At 36.6% G+C, this 15751-nt stretch overlaps 2 protein-coding genes across 2 annotated transcripts; one reads left to right on the top strand and one right to left on the bottom strand.

Moving 5' to 3' along the window:
* Positions 1–1021: 1021 nt before the first annotated feature.
* Positions 1022–2963, bottom strand: LOC104216834 (uncharacterized). Its single transcript, XM_070152343.1, has 5 exons — positions 2722–2963; positions 1909–2225; positions 1435–1805; positions 1345–1378; positions 1022–1254 (listed from the first exon to the last, which is right to left on the bottom strand). The coding sequence occupies exons 1-5, from the start codon at positions 2961–2963 to the stop codon at positions 1022–1024; spliced, it is 1197 nt and encodes a 398-aa protein (XP_070008444.1).
* A 4534-nt stretch (positions 2964–7497) lies between these two features.
* LOC138873859 (uncharacterized) lies at positions 7498–9617 on the top strand. The gene is made up of 2 exons (XM_070152344.1): positions 7498–7971; positions 9300–9617. Exons 1-2 carry the CDS (start codon positions 7498–7500, stop codon positions 9615–9617), a joined length of 792 nt encoding a protein of 263 aa, XP_070008445.1.
* Positions 9618–15751: the final 6134 nt, after the last annotated feature.

Below are 15751 nucleotides of genomic sequence, written 5' to 3' on the forward strand. Positions count from 1 at the left end.
GAATTAAAATGCACAGATAAAATGCAACAATTAATAGAAAATGACACCAAAATTCACAAAAATTGTAAAATAATAAAGAAATTATTTTGTTTGAATTTTTGGGAATAATTTGCTTTGGGCAAAAATCACGTGCTCACATATGATATCCTGTATTTCATACTGGAGTTGAATAATCCAGATTCTTTTATCCTAAATTCGTCCAATTTTGGTTACTCCCTATAAAATATGCTGAAAATGTTACTTATGAAGGGATATAAGCGAGTACATTATCATGGAGAATCGGAAAATATTTGTAATTTGATGTCTAGAACAATTTACTGGAATTAAATAATTAATTATTTTGTTTCATGTATATTACACTAGAGTTATATGTTGTTTAGACATTATATCCTATATTTAATATTGGATTTGAATAATCCAGATTTTTTAATCCTAAATTCGTCCAATTTTGGTTACTCCCTATAAAATATGCTGGAAATGCTAATTATAAAGGCATATAAGCAGTATATTATAGTGGAGAACTGGAAACTTGGTATCTATTACAATTTAGTGGAATTAAATAATTTAATCTTTTATTCCTGTATATGACACTGCAGTTATATATTTTAAACTACTATGTCCCGTATTTAATACTGGACTTGAAAAATCCAGAATTTTTTATGCTAAATTTGACCAATTTTGGTTAGTCCATAAAAAATATTCTGGAAATTCTACTTATGAAGGGATATAAGCCAGTATATTATAATGGACAAGTGTAAAATAGTGCAAAATTGGTAATTAGAATAATTTACTGGAATTAAATAATTTAAAATTATGTTCCTGTATATTTTGCTCGAGGTATATGTTCCGAAATTATATGTCCATTAATTTATACGGTAACTTCATAAACAAGATTTTTTTGCAGCAAATCAAGAAACAAAAAAAAACAGTAATAATATTTTGAAAAACAAGAATACCAAACAAATTATTTGGGATTACAATCACTTTTTCATATCAGACAATGCAACCTTATTGTATATAATCAATCATTTTTTTCCCTGTATTTTCTTGCATAAGGATGAACTATAGCAGAATTTGTGCAATTTGTTCTGTTATGCCCATATTGTTTGCAGCGACCACATCTTGGTTCTTTCTTGAATTCTGTACCGGAAACATGTCGATTCTTCTGTCTTCTTCCTAGCATTACTTTTGCATCTGGAGGCTTAGTGATTTCTGATTTAATAGTTTCTGGTATAACCCATGTTGATGAATCACCTATAGAATTTACTTGCCCTTCATATGTTTTCAACCAAAAGTCCCTTGAATATTAGGCTGAGCAAAAGGCCGATTTCTTTTGATATATACTGTCAATTGCATGTTCACAGGGTATTTCATCTAGCTGAAATTGACAACAATCACATGTTCTTTTGTCTAGATCAACAATAAATTCCATACCCCTTCTTTCACATTGAATTTGAGTCGATCAATAGGCAATACTCTAAATGTAAAAGCTGGTTTAATTTTTTCTTCCAATGTTGCTTCTTCCCAATTTGATATCTCACGGAATATTCCTTCTGCAGTTGTCCTTCTTTCATAGAACCAGCTTTGCAACTTTTCTTGTATGAAATCCATCATTGTTAAAAGTGGCAATTCTCTTGCACGTCTCAATACATTATTCATTGACTCAACAATATTTGTTGTTAACATATCATATCGCCTTCTCGGACAATGTGAATGAGCCCAGCACCTTCCTGGTGGTTCCTCCATCAAATAATTAAATATTTTCTTATCAACAGCAGCTATTTGGGACATGAAGTCATCAAATTCTGATTGAAGGTATACTCTTGCAGCACTTTGAAAAAGGTTTAGTACAGTATTTTCTCACTCTTCTTTGCTTTAGATTCTTTTCTAAATGATATATGCAAATACCATGGTAGCACTCAGGGAAAACTTTTGCAATACCATTTGCAATGGCCTTGTGTCGATCTGACAAAAACATTAAATCCTTACGAATCCCAATTGCTTTTCTTAATTCTTTGAAATACCATTCATATGATTCGTTATTCTCTGAATCCGCTACCCCAAATGCTATAGAGAAAATCTGGTTATTTGCATCTTTTGTAACAGCCACTAACAGAACACCTCTATATTTATTTTTTAGAAATGTTCCATCAACTGCAATAAGTGGTCTACAATACTTCCACCCAGAAATTGATGCCCCATACATGAAAAACATGTAGACAAACCTGTTCAATTGAAAAGTAAATAACTTTCAGTTATACCACATGACAAGTTGAATACTAATAACATACTACACAAAAAGCTTAAAGACGACAGACTTCCATTAAAATATACTGAAATCAAACACAACTCAAATATATATACTGGATTAAAGATCATAATAAAAAAGAAGACGAATAATCACTCAAAAAAGTAATGACAAATAAAACAAACTTCTAGGGTAAACAGAACTCATCCAGTATAATATACTGGACAGAAAACTTAAACAAGGCAGACATCCCGTAAAATATACTGGAGTACATCCCATAAAAGCTTACACAAGGCAGATATCCCGTAAAAATACTGGAGAGAAATCTTACACAAGGCAAACATCCCGTAAAATATCCCGTATAACATACTGGAGGACAAACATTCACACGAGAATTCAGTATAATATACTGGACAAAATTTATTACTAAATTTCAAAAGCCTCTATTTTATACACAAACATAAGAAATTTACCTGTTTTCTGCATCTCTCTGAATATTAGTATATGATCCTGGATTTTTTTGTTCGATCATATACAAATATGATGCCAGCTGCTCATAATTCTGTTCAGTTGTTCCTCTTAATAAAGATAACTCTTTTTGAATAGCATGCCATGTTTTTCCATAACCAACATCTATTCCATGTGCTCTTTTCATTTCTGAAATGACAAACTTAGGCTTTACTTCAGTAGCTATGTCCCTTAAGTTGTCAATCATATAATCTCTAATCACATTAGAAGTTGCTTGTCTTTGGTGTGATTTTCTAATATCAACCGAGCACTCATGTGTTCTCTGAAATTTAACTATTTTAAAAAGTGTTGATTGTTTAATTCTTGAACCTCGAACAGTCCAACCACACTTTTCATCAGCACATACCAAAGAATATCTTGTGTTACTTGACCTCTTAACATAAAACTCAAAGTGTCCATTTATAGCCGCTAAGCAAAAACATCTAATCATAGCATTTTTGTCTTGAAAAACTGACCCGAGTTTTACATCATCCAATGATACATTTTACTTTAGTATTATTGATGGGGATTCTTTTGCCTTTCCTTTTGCTTTCCTTTTTTGTCACGACCCAAATCCCGATCGTGATGGCGCCCAGCACACTACTAGGCAAGCCCGACCATTATTCAACACTTAACCCAATTTATCAAAAATAGCGGAAAGAAATATCAATTAAGCAAGATTAAAGTACTGAAGAATTTAACAAAATACACAATATAATCTCACTAGGACCCGGTGTCACGAATCTGAGCCTCTAGAATACAGAATATCATCCTAATACATGGTATATCCAAAGTCTGATAATGCGGAAATAAAGAGATAGGATAGGAGGGAGAAGATCAATGGCTGCGAACGCCGTGCAGGTACCTCGATAATCCCAGAAGCTGGATCTGCTGATCAACTGGATCTACTGAGCCTGAGACTGCCCTGGATCTGCACACAAGGTGCAGGGAGTAAAGTGAGTACTCCGACCCAGTGAGTAATAAAAGTAACTACAGTCCGAAGATAAGAAAATCCAGTAAATACACAAAGTAAGCTAAAATCCAAATATACAGCAACATATGGAACTGAGCAGCTAAACAACAGTATAAATAGAAATACATGAATGCAATGCAATGCATATGATGGTACATTCCAGTACCCACTGCGGCGTGCAGCCCGAGCCATCCATATTTATTTATCGTCGACGGCGCTCACTGGGGGTGTGTACAGACTCCGGAGGGGCTCCTACAGCCCAAGCGCAATATCTTGGTCAGTCATTGTTACCTGACCGGTCAGCCATTGTTACCTGACCAATTTATATCATACAGTGCCATTATTACCACTGTTCAAGTATATCATCCAGTGTCATTGTTACCACTATTTCAAGTATATCACACAGTGTCATTGTTACCACTGTTTCAAGTATATCACACAGTGTCATTGTTACCACTGTTTCAAGTATATCACACAGTGTCATTGTTACCACTGTTTCAAGTCACTTTATAATCAGTCCAGAAAATAATATAATAAGCCCCTTGGGCATTTACAAAACAGAAGTTCCCAGCCCGGAATACATTTAAAAATATCATTTAAGTTTTCAACACTTAGAATTATGGCTGAGTTTGCAAAACAACATTTAAAACCTTGGACTGAAATTAAATGATATGCAAATCATGCTAAGCAGTAATATCAATCCCCGAAGGATTTTTACAAATTGGCACAAGGCCCCAAACATGGCATCAAGCCCCGTAATATCAATGAAGTATGTGTATCAATCACCAGTATAGTATAAACATCACACGGGATGGACCAAGTCACAATCCCCAACAGTATCCGACCCCGCACTCACCATGGAGTGTGTGTCACGCCTCAATATAGCGTTACGATGTGAAAGTCCGGGGTTTCAAACCCTCAGAACATTATTTACATCTATTACTCACCTCAAGACGGCCAAAAGTCTACTCCGCGATGCCCTTTCCTTTCGAATCGACCTCCTCGCGCGTCAAATCTTGCCAAAAACCACAAGGAATATATTACAATAGGCTAAGGGAATATAACTCAATCGAAAAGACTCGAAAAATATCGAAAATCACGAAATTTGCAAAACCCGATCCCCGGGCCCACTTCTCGAAAAATTACAAAAGTCACATCACCGGATTCCTCGTCTTGCCACGAGTCCGTATATATAAAATTACCAAAATCGGAGTTCAAATGACCCCTTAAATCTTCATTTTAGAATTTCAATCTCAAGCCCTAATTTCTTATAATTTGGCTATGTTTTCATGGATTTCAAGGATGATTCTTCAATAAAATCATGTATTTAACTCATAAAACTTACCTCCAATCGATCTCATTTGAAAATCCCTTCAATCCCCGTCCAAAAGCTCTCAAAATGACTGAAAATGGTGGAAAAATGACCCAAAATCGGATATAAACTCACTGCCAAGATTTTTCGCAATTACTGTTCACCCGCGCGGTACTGTTCACGCGCGGTACTGTTCACTGCTGCTAAAAAAATGCACCAGCAGCCAATTTAAATTGCAGCACAGCCATTTTTCACTAAAATGACTCTAACTCCATCATACGAACTCGGAATTAGACGATTCTTATTCCTATGAGTCACAAATAATAATACAAACACACCCCTTCAATCAAAACTCAATTCGGAGCTCATTTGCCCAGTGCGATATCCATTTCGCTCGTTAAACAATTACTCATGTTTCGCGTCAAAAACCTAATCGCGACTTGATGAAATTAGATAAAAATTTCCAGATCAGTCCTATAATTCATTATCACAATTTTGGAAGTCTCGGAAACAAATTTGGATCTCTAGAACTAAAATGAACCTTTAGATCATTACATTTATGCTCAAAACGGCAAAAATCTTCCAAAAACTCTTCCAAAAATTGTCCGAGCCTCATGGGATCCCAACAAAGTATACTAACAAGTCCCATAATCTGACACAAACTTAGTTGTTCCTTCGAATCACCAAAAAAACAACGCAAAAATACTAAATTCACCACAGATTCAAGCCTATGAACTTTGAAACTTCAAATTTTCACATCCGATGTCGAAACATGTCAAAACTAGTCCGAATGATCTCAAATTTTGCAGACAAGTCCAAAATGACATAACGAAGCTACAACAACTCTCGGAATTACGTTCCGAGCCTCGAATCAAAATCTTACCTATCAACCGGAATTCGCCAAAATACTAACTTTGCCGATTCAAGCTTAATTCTACATCGGTCATCCCAAAAATATTCCGGACACACTCCTAAGTCCCAAATCACCTAACAAAGCTATCCGAACCATAAAATTCACATTTCGAGCGCTCTAACACATAAGTCAATATCCGATTGACTTTTCCAACTTAAGCTTCCTTAAAAGAGACTAAGTGTGTCAAACCTTACCAAAATCATTTAGGAATAACTTCAAATTTTGCACACAAGTCACATTCGACATTACGGACTTGCCCCAACTTTCGGAATCGCATTCCGACCCCGATATCAAAATTTCCACTTCCGGTCGAATTTTCTCAAAAACCTTCAAATTTCTATATTTAGCCAAACGGCTCCAAAATGACCTACGGACCTCCGAATTCACTTCCGATCGCACTCCCAAATCCAGAATCACCATACAGAGCTACTCCCAGTCTCGGAATTCCAAACGGACATCAATAACACTGAAATGCATTTTAAGCCAAACTGATGCAATTTCTTCTAAAATGCTATCTTCCACAATAGGCGCCAAAACGCTCCCGGGTTATCCAAAACCCGATCCGGGCATACGCCCAAGTACGAAATCATCATACGAACCTGCTGGAACCTTCGGATCCCAATTCCGAGGTCTTTTACTCAAAATTCCAATCCTAGTTCATTTCTTCAATTTTAAGCTTTCAAAATGAGAATTTCCATTTAGATTTGACTCCAAACTTCCTGAATTTTAATTCTGACCATACACTCAAGTTAATATACCTGAGATGAAGCTGCTCATGGCCTCAAACTGCTGAATGACGCGCCGGAGCTCAAAACAACCGATCGGGTCGTTACATTTTTCTTCCTTCAATAGTGTCTAGTGATTCAATCTCTTGATATTCCACAGGAATTACAATTTCATTTTGCATTGTAATGTCATAAATTGGCATCTCCTGCTCTTCTGCTACTTCCGATATCAGCATTACTTGCTCTTCTAGAACATATGTGTTTCTGTACAATAATTGATGATTGCCAATTTCCATTATTGCACTACCTTCTGGTTGTTGATCTGGTATTTATGATATTTCAACAACAAATTTGGAACCTTTATAGTATGGATCATTTTTTAAAAGCATCATACACAAGCTAAGATCTTCATCTTTGTCACTTGTATTCCCTTAGCAGTACCTAGGTTGATATTAAGCCATACTTTTGTTTCAAACTTGTTGTTGTTGAACTCCATAACTTCAAAAAATTTACTCATGAATTCTTCAAATGAAGTCCCATCATTTATAAGGAGAAGCTTTGTTTTATGATCTAAGTACTTGAAATCTGCAGTCCATTTGCCATCGAATGTGATAAGCAAGAAATTTGTATGCATCCTGTATTTAATGAAACCAAATAATAAGCTGGAGTTATAATTCGAGCAAAGTATAGTAGATACAAAGTTCGGCGGCGAAGACTCAGATTGATTATATCCTCCTCCAGAGATGTGATAGAAGGTGGTGCGAGGATTGCAAAGTTATCCCAGGTGAGACCCTTGCAACGCAACATAGGCTTTTGGTGATGGACATTAGTATTACGATAAAGAGGAAGAAGAGGTCAGTACGAGGCCGCCCGAGGATTAGGTGGGGCACCTTGACTGAGGATAAAGCTCAAGAGTTGGCAGGAAGGTTATCGTCAATGGGAGCTTGGAGAAGTAGTGGGGACGCAAACACTATGTGGTCGATGACGACATACAGCATAAGGAAGGCGGCGTTAGAGGTGTTAGGTATATCTTCTGGACGCACCGGTGGCCACAAAGGAGACTGGTGGTGGAATGTCGGTGTCCAAGGTAAAGTGGAAGCGAAGAAGACGGCTTACCTGCGACTAGCAGGGAGCACTGGCGAGGAGGAGAAGACAGCGAACAAAGAGATATATATGGTTGTTAGGAAGGAGGCAAAGATGGCAGTAACGGAGGCTAAGGCAGCAGCTTTTGCTCGTCTGTATGAGGAACTAGGGAACAAAGGCGGGGAGAAGAAGTTATTCCGACTCGCTAAGGTGAGAGAGAGGGCGGCTCGGGATCTGGACCAAGTGAGGTGCATAAAAGATGATGACGGCAAAGTTTTGATGGGGGGGGGGAACCAGATTAAGAGGAGATGGCAGTCCTACTTTCATAGACTTCTAAATGAAGAAGGGGATCAGGATATTACATTAGGTGAATTGAGGAATGCGGACAACCCCCATGAATTAAGTTATTGTAGGGACATTGAGGTCGATGAGGTCATGAAGGCAATGCGGTAGATGAGGAGGGGCAGAGCTACCGGGCCAGACGAAATTCCGGTTGAACTTTGGAGAGGTGTGGGTAGAGCAGGCTTGGAATGGCTTACTGGGTTGTTTAATTTATATTCAAGACTAATAGGATGCCTGAAGAGTGGAGGTGGAGTACAATGGTTCCGTTGTATAAGAACAAAGATGATATCCAGAGCTGTAACAACTATAGGGGTATCAAATTATTGAGTCATACCATGAAAGTCTGGGAGAGAGTGGTTGAAATGAGAGTGCGAAGGACGGTGTCTATTTCAGACAACCAGTTCGGGTTCATGCCGTGGCGATCTACCACAGAAGCTATCCACCTTATTAGGAGGATGGTGGAACAATACAGGGATAAGAAGAAGGATCTTCACATGGTGTTTATCGATCTAAAAAAAGCGTACGACAGGGTACCTAGGAAGGTCTTATGGAGCTGCTTAGAGGCTAAAGGGGTCCCGGTTGCATACATTAGGGTGATTAAAGACATGTATGATGGAGCTAAGACTCGGGTTAGGACAGTAGGAGGCGACTCCGAGCATTTTCCGGTTGTTACAGGGTTGCACCAAGGGTCGGCATTCAGCCCTTTCCTATTTGCCCTGGTGATGGATGCCATAACACATAATATTCAAGGGGAAGTACCATGGTGCATGCTATTTGCTGATGACATAGTCCTAATTGACAAGACCCGACGCGGCATTAATGAGAGGCTAGAGGTTCGGAGACAGGCCCTTGAGTCTAAAGGGTTCAGATTGAGCAGGACGAAGACGGAATACCTCGAGTGCAAATTTGGGGACGAGGCGACGGACGAGGGAGTAGAAGTGAGGCTTGAATCTCAAGTCATACCTAAGAGGGGTAGTTTCAAGTACCTTGGGTCAGTTATTTAGGGGACCGGGTAGATCGACGAGGATGTCACACACCGTATAGGGGTGGGGTGGATGAAGTGGAAGTTAGCGACGGGAGTCCTGTGTGACAAGAAAGTGCCACCGTTACTAAAAGGTAAGTTTTATAGAGTAGTAGTTAGACCTGCCATGTTGTATGGTACCGAGTGTTGGCTGGTTAAGAACCTACACATCCAGAAGATGCAAGTAGCAGAGATGAGGATGTTGAGGTGGATGTGCGGGCATACAAGGATGGATAAGATTAGGAATGAAGATATTCGAGAGAGGGTGGGCGTGGCCCCAATAGAGGACAAAATGCAGGAAGCACGACACAGATGGTTCGGGCACATTCAGAGGAGGTTCACTGATGCACCTGTGAGGAGGTGTGAACGATTGGCGGTGGTGGGTACGAGGAGAGGTAGAGGGAGACCTAAGACGTATTGGGGAGAGGTGATCAAGCAGGACATGGAGCGACTTAGGATTACTGAGGACATGGCCCTAGACAAGGAATTGTAGAGGTCGAACATTAAGGTTGAAGGTTAGGGGGAAGTTGTGAATATCTATACAGCGCACTAGAGTGAGACTAGCCCGTTAGGAGTTAGGCTTAGGATACTACTGGTTAGCTACTGATGCAGGGCTTTATACGCTGGATATTAGTTTACCTTCCATCTCTCTCGTATTTCCTATATTCTCTTATATGGCTGTTATTTTGCTATTTTAATTTCTTTTATGTATGTTATGTTATTATATTATGAGTCTATCAATAGTACTAATATATCGTCACTTGGTGCTTTCTTGAGCTGAGGGTCTCCTGGAAACAGCCTCTCTGCCCCTCGGGGTAGGGGTAAGGTCTGCGTACATACTACCCTCCCCAGACCTCACTTGTGGGATTATACTGGGATGTTGTTATTGTATAGTAGATACAAATTATAAACTGTCTTACCTATCTCTATTACAATATACTGGCCTATATAACTTTATAACTAGATTTTCCAGTATAATTATCAGTAAGTAACTAAAATAAGAAATACAACAATAGTTAAATCAGCAAACTTTGGGTAAAATATCTTTTTTGTAAACATCCTGTATAAAATACTGGACATTATAATTCCTCAAGGTACATCTCCAACAAAATATACAGGAACCCAAATAATTAGATATTTAGATGTTATACTGTTAAAAAATATAACTCCAGTATAATAAGCTGGAAATAGTTGAGTTTTTCATATAAATTAAGCAAATTTCAGCTTATTATAATGGAGTTACTGGAGTCACACAAACTTCCAGTATAATATACTGAAAGTATCTAAGTTTTACATATTAATTTAGAAAAGTCCAGCAAATTATACTGGCGTTATGTTCTGAAGCATTCTATATTATTTATAGGTGTTTTGAACAATGTAGATTTTATTAGTTACGATCTAAATTACAAAAAAAAAGATATTTAATACAATTTAGCATAGATTAACGCATTGAGAAAATTAGACAATAACACAGATTAAAGCATTAATTGAGAGAGTTAAATCAACAAACTTTGTGTAAAAAATTTGGTTTGTGAACATCCTGTATAAAATACTGGATATTATAATTCCGCAATGTACATCTCTAGCAAAACATACAGGAACCCAAAAAATTAGATATATAGAAGTTATAATGTTAAAAAATATAACTCCAGGATCATAAGCTGGAAATAATTGAGTTTTTCATATATATTAAGCAAATTCCAGTTTATTATACTGTTGTTACTGCAGTCAAACATACTTCCAGTATATTATACTGGAAATGTCTAAGTTTTACATATTAATTTTAAAAAGTCCAGCTAATTATATTGGCGTTATGTTCTGAAGGATTTTGTATTATTTTTTGTGGTTTTGAACAATGCAGATTTTAATAGTTACGATCTAAATTACAGAAAAGAAGATATTTAATACAATTAAGCACAGATTAACGCATTGAGAAAATGTGTCAAAATAACACAGATTAAAGCATTAATTGAGAGAACTTACTTCGATTTGCAGAAAATTCGAAGAATCAAAAAATTTTACTGAGAAAATTTTCTGGTTTGAATTACAAACAGAAGAATTGTAGAGAATCACAATTAAATCTGTGGTGGTAGAAGATAGATTTAATTGAGAGAGCTTACTTCGATTTTCAGTTTAAAGCCGGAAGGTTTTGCTAAAGAAGAATATAAGGTCAAGTCGCGTAAATTTAATAAACATAGTAGGGGTATTTTAGTCAACAAATTATTACCGTGCTTAATTCGCGGCTAAATATCATTGACTTTTGATTATGTGGCTAAATTTGATTGACCAAGTATAAAACTGGCCATTTATAAATTTTTCACACATCTATAACGAAAAATGGAGCCCCAAGCAATTGCTTTACTGGCCTTATAGTCGAGGCACCTATGCTATTACAACAATTACATTTGCTTGTGATGGAGATGTGCTCTCGATAGTAGACTTAGACAATATTTGATACAAGTCGAATAAAAGATTATTTAAAATTGAAGCTGGAAAAAACATTTGAAAATTGAAGTTGTCGAGGATGTAACTTAGAAAAAAAGTTGAAGATGGTTAATGAAAACCAGTACAGGTATTTCAAAAATTGAAGTTTGTTATTTATAACTATAGAAATATTATATATGGCCAATGACTTTAGCTTCATTATACAAAACTTCCGAACTATGTGGTCACCAAGCTCTTTAGATTCTTCCTTTTTTCTCAGTTTTTTTTCTTTTAAAGCCGTCGAGAATTCAAAGAACATGCACAACTAATTTTTTAGTTGAAACTTCAACGTTTAATAACCCCTCTTTCTTATAACATGAGGCATAATTTATGTACAAATTAATCTTTCGTTTTATTGTTCATTTTCTTGTTCATTATGTTTCCACGTGTATGATTATGTAATCATTACAAGTAGTTGATCTATACTAAATATGTTTGACGTGCGAATTAATAATAGCTTACGCAATGAACAAACCAACTACAAAGAGTTCATTATACTATTATCAATCCACCAAAACAACAGTATAATTACCTTATTAATATAATCGCAATTATCGAGTACTACATTTAGTTACTACTATTAGTCTAAATATATATATATATATATATATATATACCTTCCCCAAGTTAATGATTATGGGTCATAATTCGAACGGTTGTGTACGAGTTGAAATCCTAGTGCGTAATGGCTTCCTTTGTCACTGTTGTTTAGTTGAATAAATCTTTCTTATTTTCTTCTTTAACAAAAATTTTTGTTGCAACCATTAATTTCCTAACATGATTAAGGAAAAAATGGTACAAGAAGATCGTCAATGTCAGTCTTTCAAAAATACTTTTGTGAATTTTGTCAAAAATAGAAGAAGAAAAGAAAAGTATTGTTGAGTTTCTTTTTAATATAGAAAGATATTAAAAAGAGGGTGAATGGAAAATGGAAGGAAATGAAAATTTTGAGTAAAATTTTAAGTTTTCCTCTCTTTATAATGAGAAAGCAACAGAGGAACAACAAGTATAACAACACTAACATTAAAAAACCTAACAAATATTAATAGTGCAGTGCCGCAGTAGAGAGAATATCACGGATAGAAATGGTGGCCGCTTTCAATGTTGACAAAGCAAAAAAGGAAAGAAGATCGTATCTTTTGAAGCTTTTGTATCATAGAAGTTCCTATCCCAAAATATCTTTTCTTTAAAACCAAAAAAGGGAAAAAAACATTTAATTGACTAATTATTAACAGTAACTCTCAAAATAATAAGACATCACTAAATCCCTCAAAATCACTTGATTCCAAGTAGTCAATATTCTTCTAGTTTTCTGATATAATGCGCGCAAAGGCTTTTTGATTTATTTGAATTTTATAATCACATAGCTCAAAATGTATTTCAAATTCTGTTTTAATTTTCATATTAAGGAGAGTTTATTAGCTAAACAATTTCTTGGTTCTGTCTTTTTACCCTAAAAGAGTAAAATAGACGCATTGTTATAAGGATAGGTAAATGAGCTCACACAAAAAGTAGTAAAGGTGAATGGTGATGTTTTATACTTTAATACCACATCAGAGGGGAGTGATTTGTGTGATGTCTAATTTTTCGCTTAACTCGATTATAGAAGAACCTGATTTTTCTATGTGTTCCAACTACTAATATTGTGGAATAATAAGTACAGAAATTAAAGAACACAAAGATTTTATGTGGACAACACTTGGCTCAAAAGGTGAAAAAACCACGACCTACTTTCCAGTAGGATTTTCCCAAACTCTCCACTAAAATCACTGAGCCAAAAAATGCATTTACAAAAACTTTTTTGTAAACCTAGGACTATCTCTAATCCCGTTGTAACATAGAGCCTTAACTGTTGCGACAACTTTAAGTAATTAACTCTAACTTGAAAATTCTGAGTATCTATTACAATTGCCTCTAGATAAAGCTGAAAGGTATAATATGAAATCATCTACTGCAATTGAACTAGAATAAAATACATACGCTTGGAACTGGTTCTTCTATCTGGTTCAAGTAGTTTCAGGTTTGCATACTTGAATCACACACGAACTGCTTGCAAAATTGCCTTGCTATTTTGCTCTCAGTTCACGGTTCACATCTGCTTATGTGCATTCCCTGTAAAAGAGAATAACACTGATATTTATAGAGTTAGTAAATAGAGATTGACTAGAATTCTGATGTTACTCTTCCTTGGTGGAAGAGTTCTAGTTGATCTCAACCTCTAATTCTATCTTGCTCTTAAACCGTGTTCTCTTTGAGTAAGGAGTTCTTCTCCTTATCCACTATGCAACCTTTTCGATCATGATCAGGAGATATTACTTCTTTCAAGTTAAGTTCATCTCCTTCACCTGCATCTCACATGCTTAAGTCTATCCATATTTGTGCTCCACTAGGATGAACCTGGTTCATGTCTGAGTTCCTTTGTCAGTCTTCAAAACTAACCTTTACTTGGGCCAAAAAATTCCCCCTGATGACAAACTCTGTGCTTTTCTTTCACTTAAGCCCTGGCAGAACTCCGCTCAACATCAATGCAAAGTTAGAAATTTTCACTTATCATCAAGGACCAGGTTCATTAGGTTATAAACATCACTATTCAGAATATAAAGCACAACATCTTTTTCCCCTTTTGGCATCATCGAAAAATTGCATAAACAAAGTGTGATTCCCAGATTTTAAACGTTACTCATGGCCATTAGGGCAACTGCAAATGCATCCATGGATTAATCAACAGTAATCAACTACACATATTCAAACTATTAAGGAAAAATAAACAGTCAACAAGAGCAAAAGCAACAAACTTCATTGATAGAGAATATGATTTTGCCACAATCCACAAAAAGAAAAAAAATATTTAAAACATGAGCAAAACAAGAAAAATCCCTAATCTGGGTCACTGAAAGGTCTGTACAAGGTTCAGTAAATAAAGGCTAAAGAAATTAAGGCTTGGAAGAACTAGAGGGTTGGATTTTGGCTTGGAGAAGGTGCAACATGTCTTGAAGAATGCCATCATTCTTCTCCTTTTCCTTTATGAGCTCAGTTCTGAGAGTATCTCTCTCAGATTCACCTCTGCCAAACGAGTCTTCAGCCTAGCTATCTCAGCATCCTTTGCCCCACTCTCCTGCAATAGAGCTCTGACCTTGCTATTGATAGGTGTCTTTTTAGATGATTGTGTCCATCTCCCACTTTTTCAGTGGCACCTTACAATGAGCAAGAGCAGTAGTGAGAATAAAACCATAAGGAATGGCATGGGCATTGAAGCCATTGATAACCCTATCAAGTAGCTTGATCATAAATCCAGGCCAGTTGATCTGCCGCCCACTTTCAAGACGCTCCATCAAAACCAAATCTATGTAGTTAGCAATGTGTCTTCTTTCCTACCTAGGCAACAAACACTTGTTGACAAATTCAAATAGGACTTTGTGACATGGCTTCATTTCACTCTTATACACAACCTTGGCCCCATTCACTTCTGTGACATCACAGAATTTCCTAGTAATGGCAAGGGCAGTAGGAAGGGATTCCAGACTCGGCCATTTTTGCCTCGTATAGTCATCATACCCTTCATATGGAGTGCCAAGGATTTCACCCAGCTCAAGTCACTTGAACCCCTTTCACCTGGCTGGTAACTCTGCCATCCTTGACCTCTGCTTGGACATGAACTCAATGATCTCATTTCTAGCCAGCCCGCCATCCAATTGAAGGACCATATCCTTCAACCCTTGAACATCTACTGCATCAACCAGTAGAACCATCCTTGGTTCCTCCAAATCCTTCAAAAGTCTACCCTTCAAGATGGTTCACTTGCCAAACTTGGCTATTTTATCTTGTTTATTATCAGATTCTCCCTTTTCTTCACCACTCCAATCTTCCTCCTCAGTAATCTTAACTTGCTTGGCTTTCACAGCAGACCTTGTTCTTTTAGCCAAAGAGGAAGGTTCAACAGACTTGGATGCAGATGAAGACTTCTTTGAAGAAGTCTTGGTCTTCTTAGGCTTAGGGGTCTGAACCTCCACAGTCACATGTTCACCCTGATGGACCGGGTCCATCTCATGTTCCTAACGATCTAAGCACGCCGTAGGCATGAATCAATAACTCAAAGAATTATATTCCAAATTGAAGTATGATTGAAATTATCCTCTTGCTGAC

This window comes from Nicotiana sylvestris, chromosome 7 (genome assembly GCF_000393655.2).
Source record: "Nicotiana sylvestris chromosome 7, ASM39365v2, whole genome shotgun sequence".
NCBI lineage: Eukaryota > Viridiplantae > Streptophyta > Magnoliopsida > Solanales > Solanaceae > Nicotiana > Nicotiana sylvestris.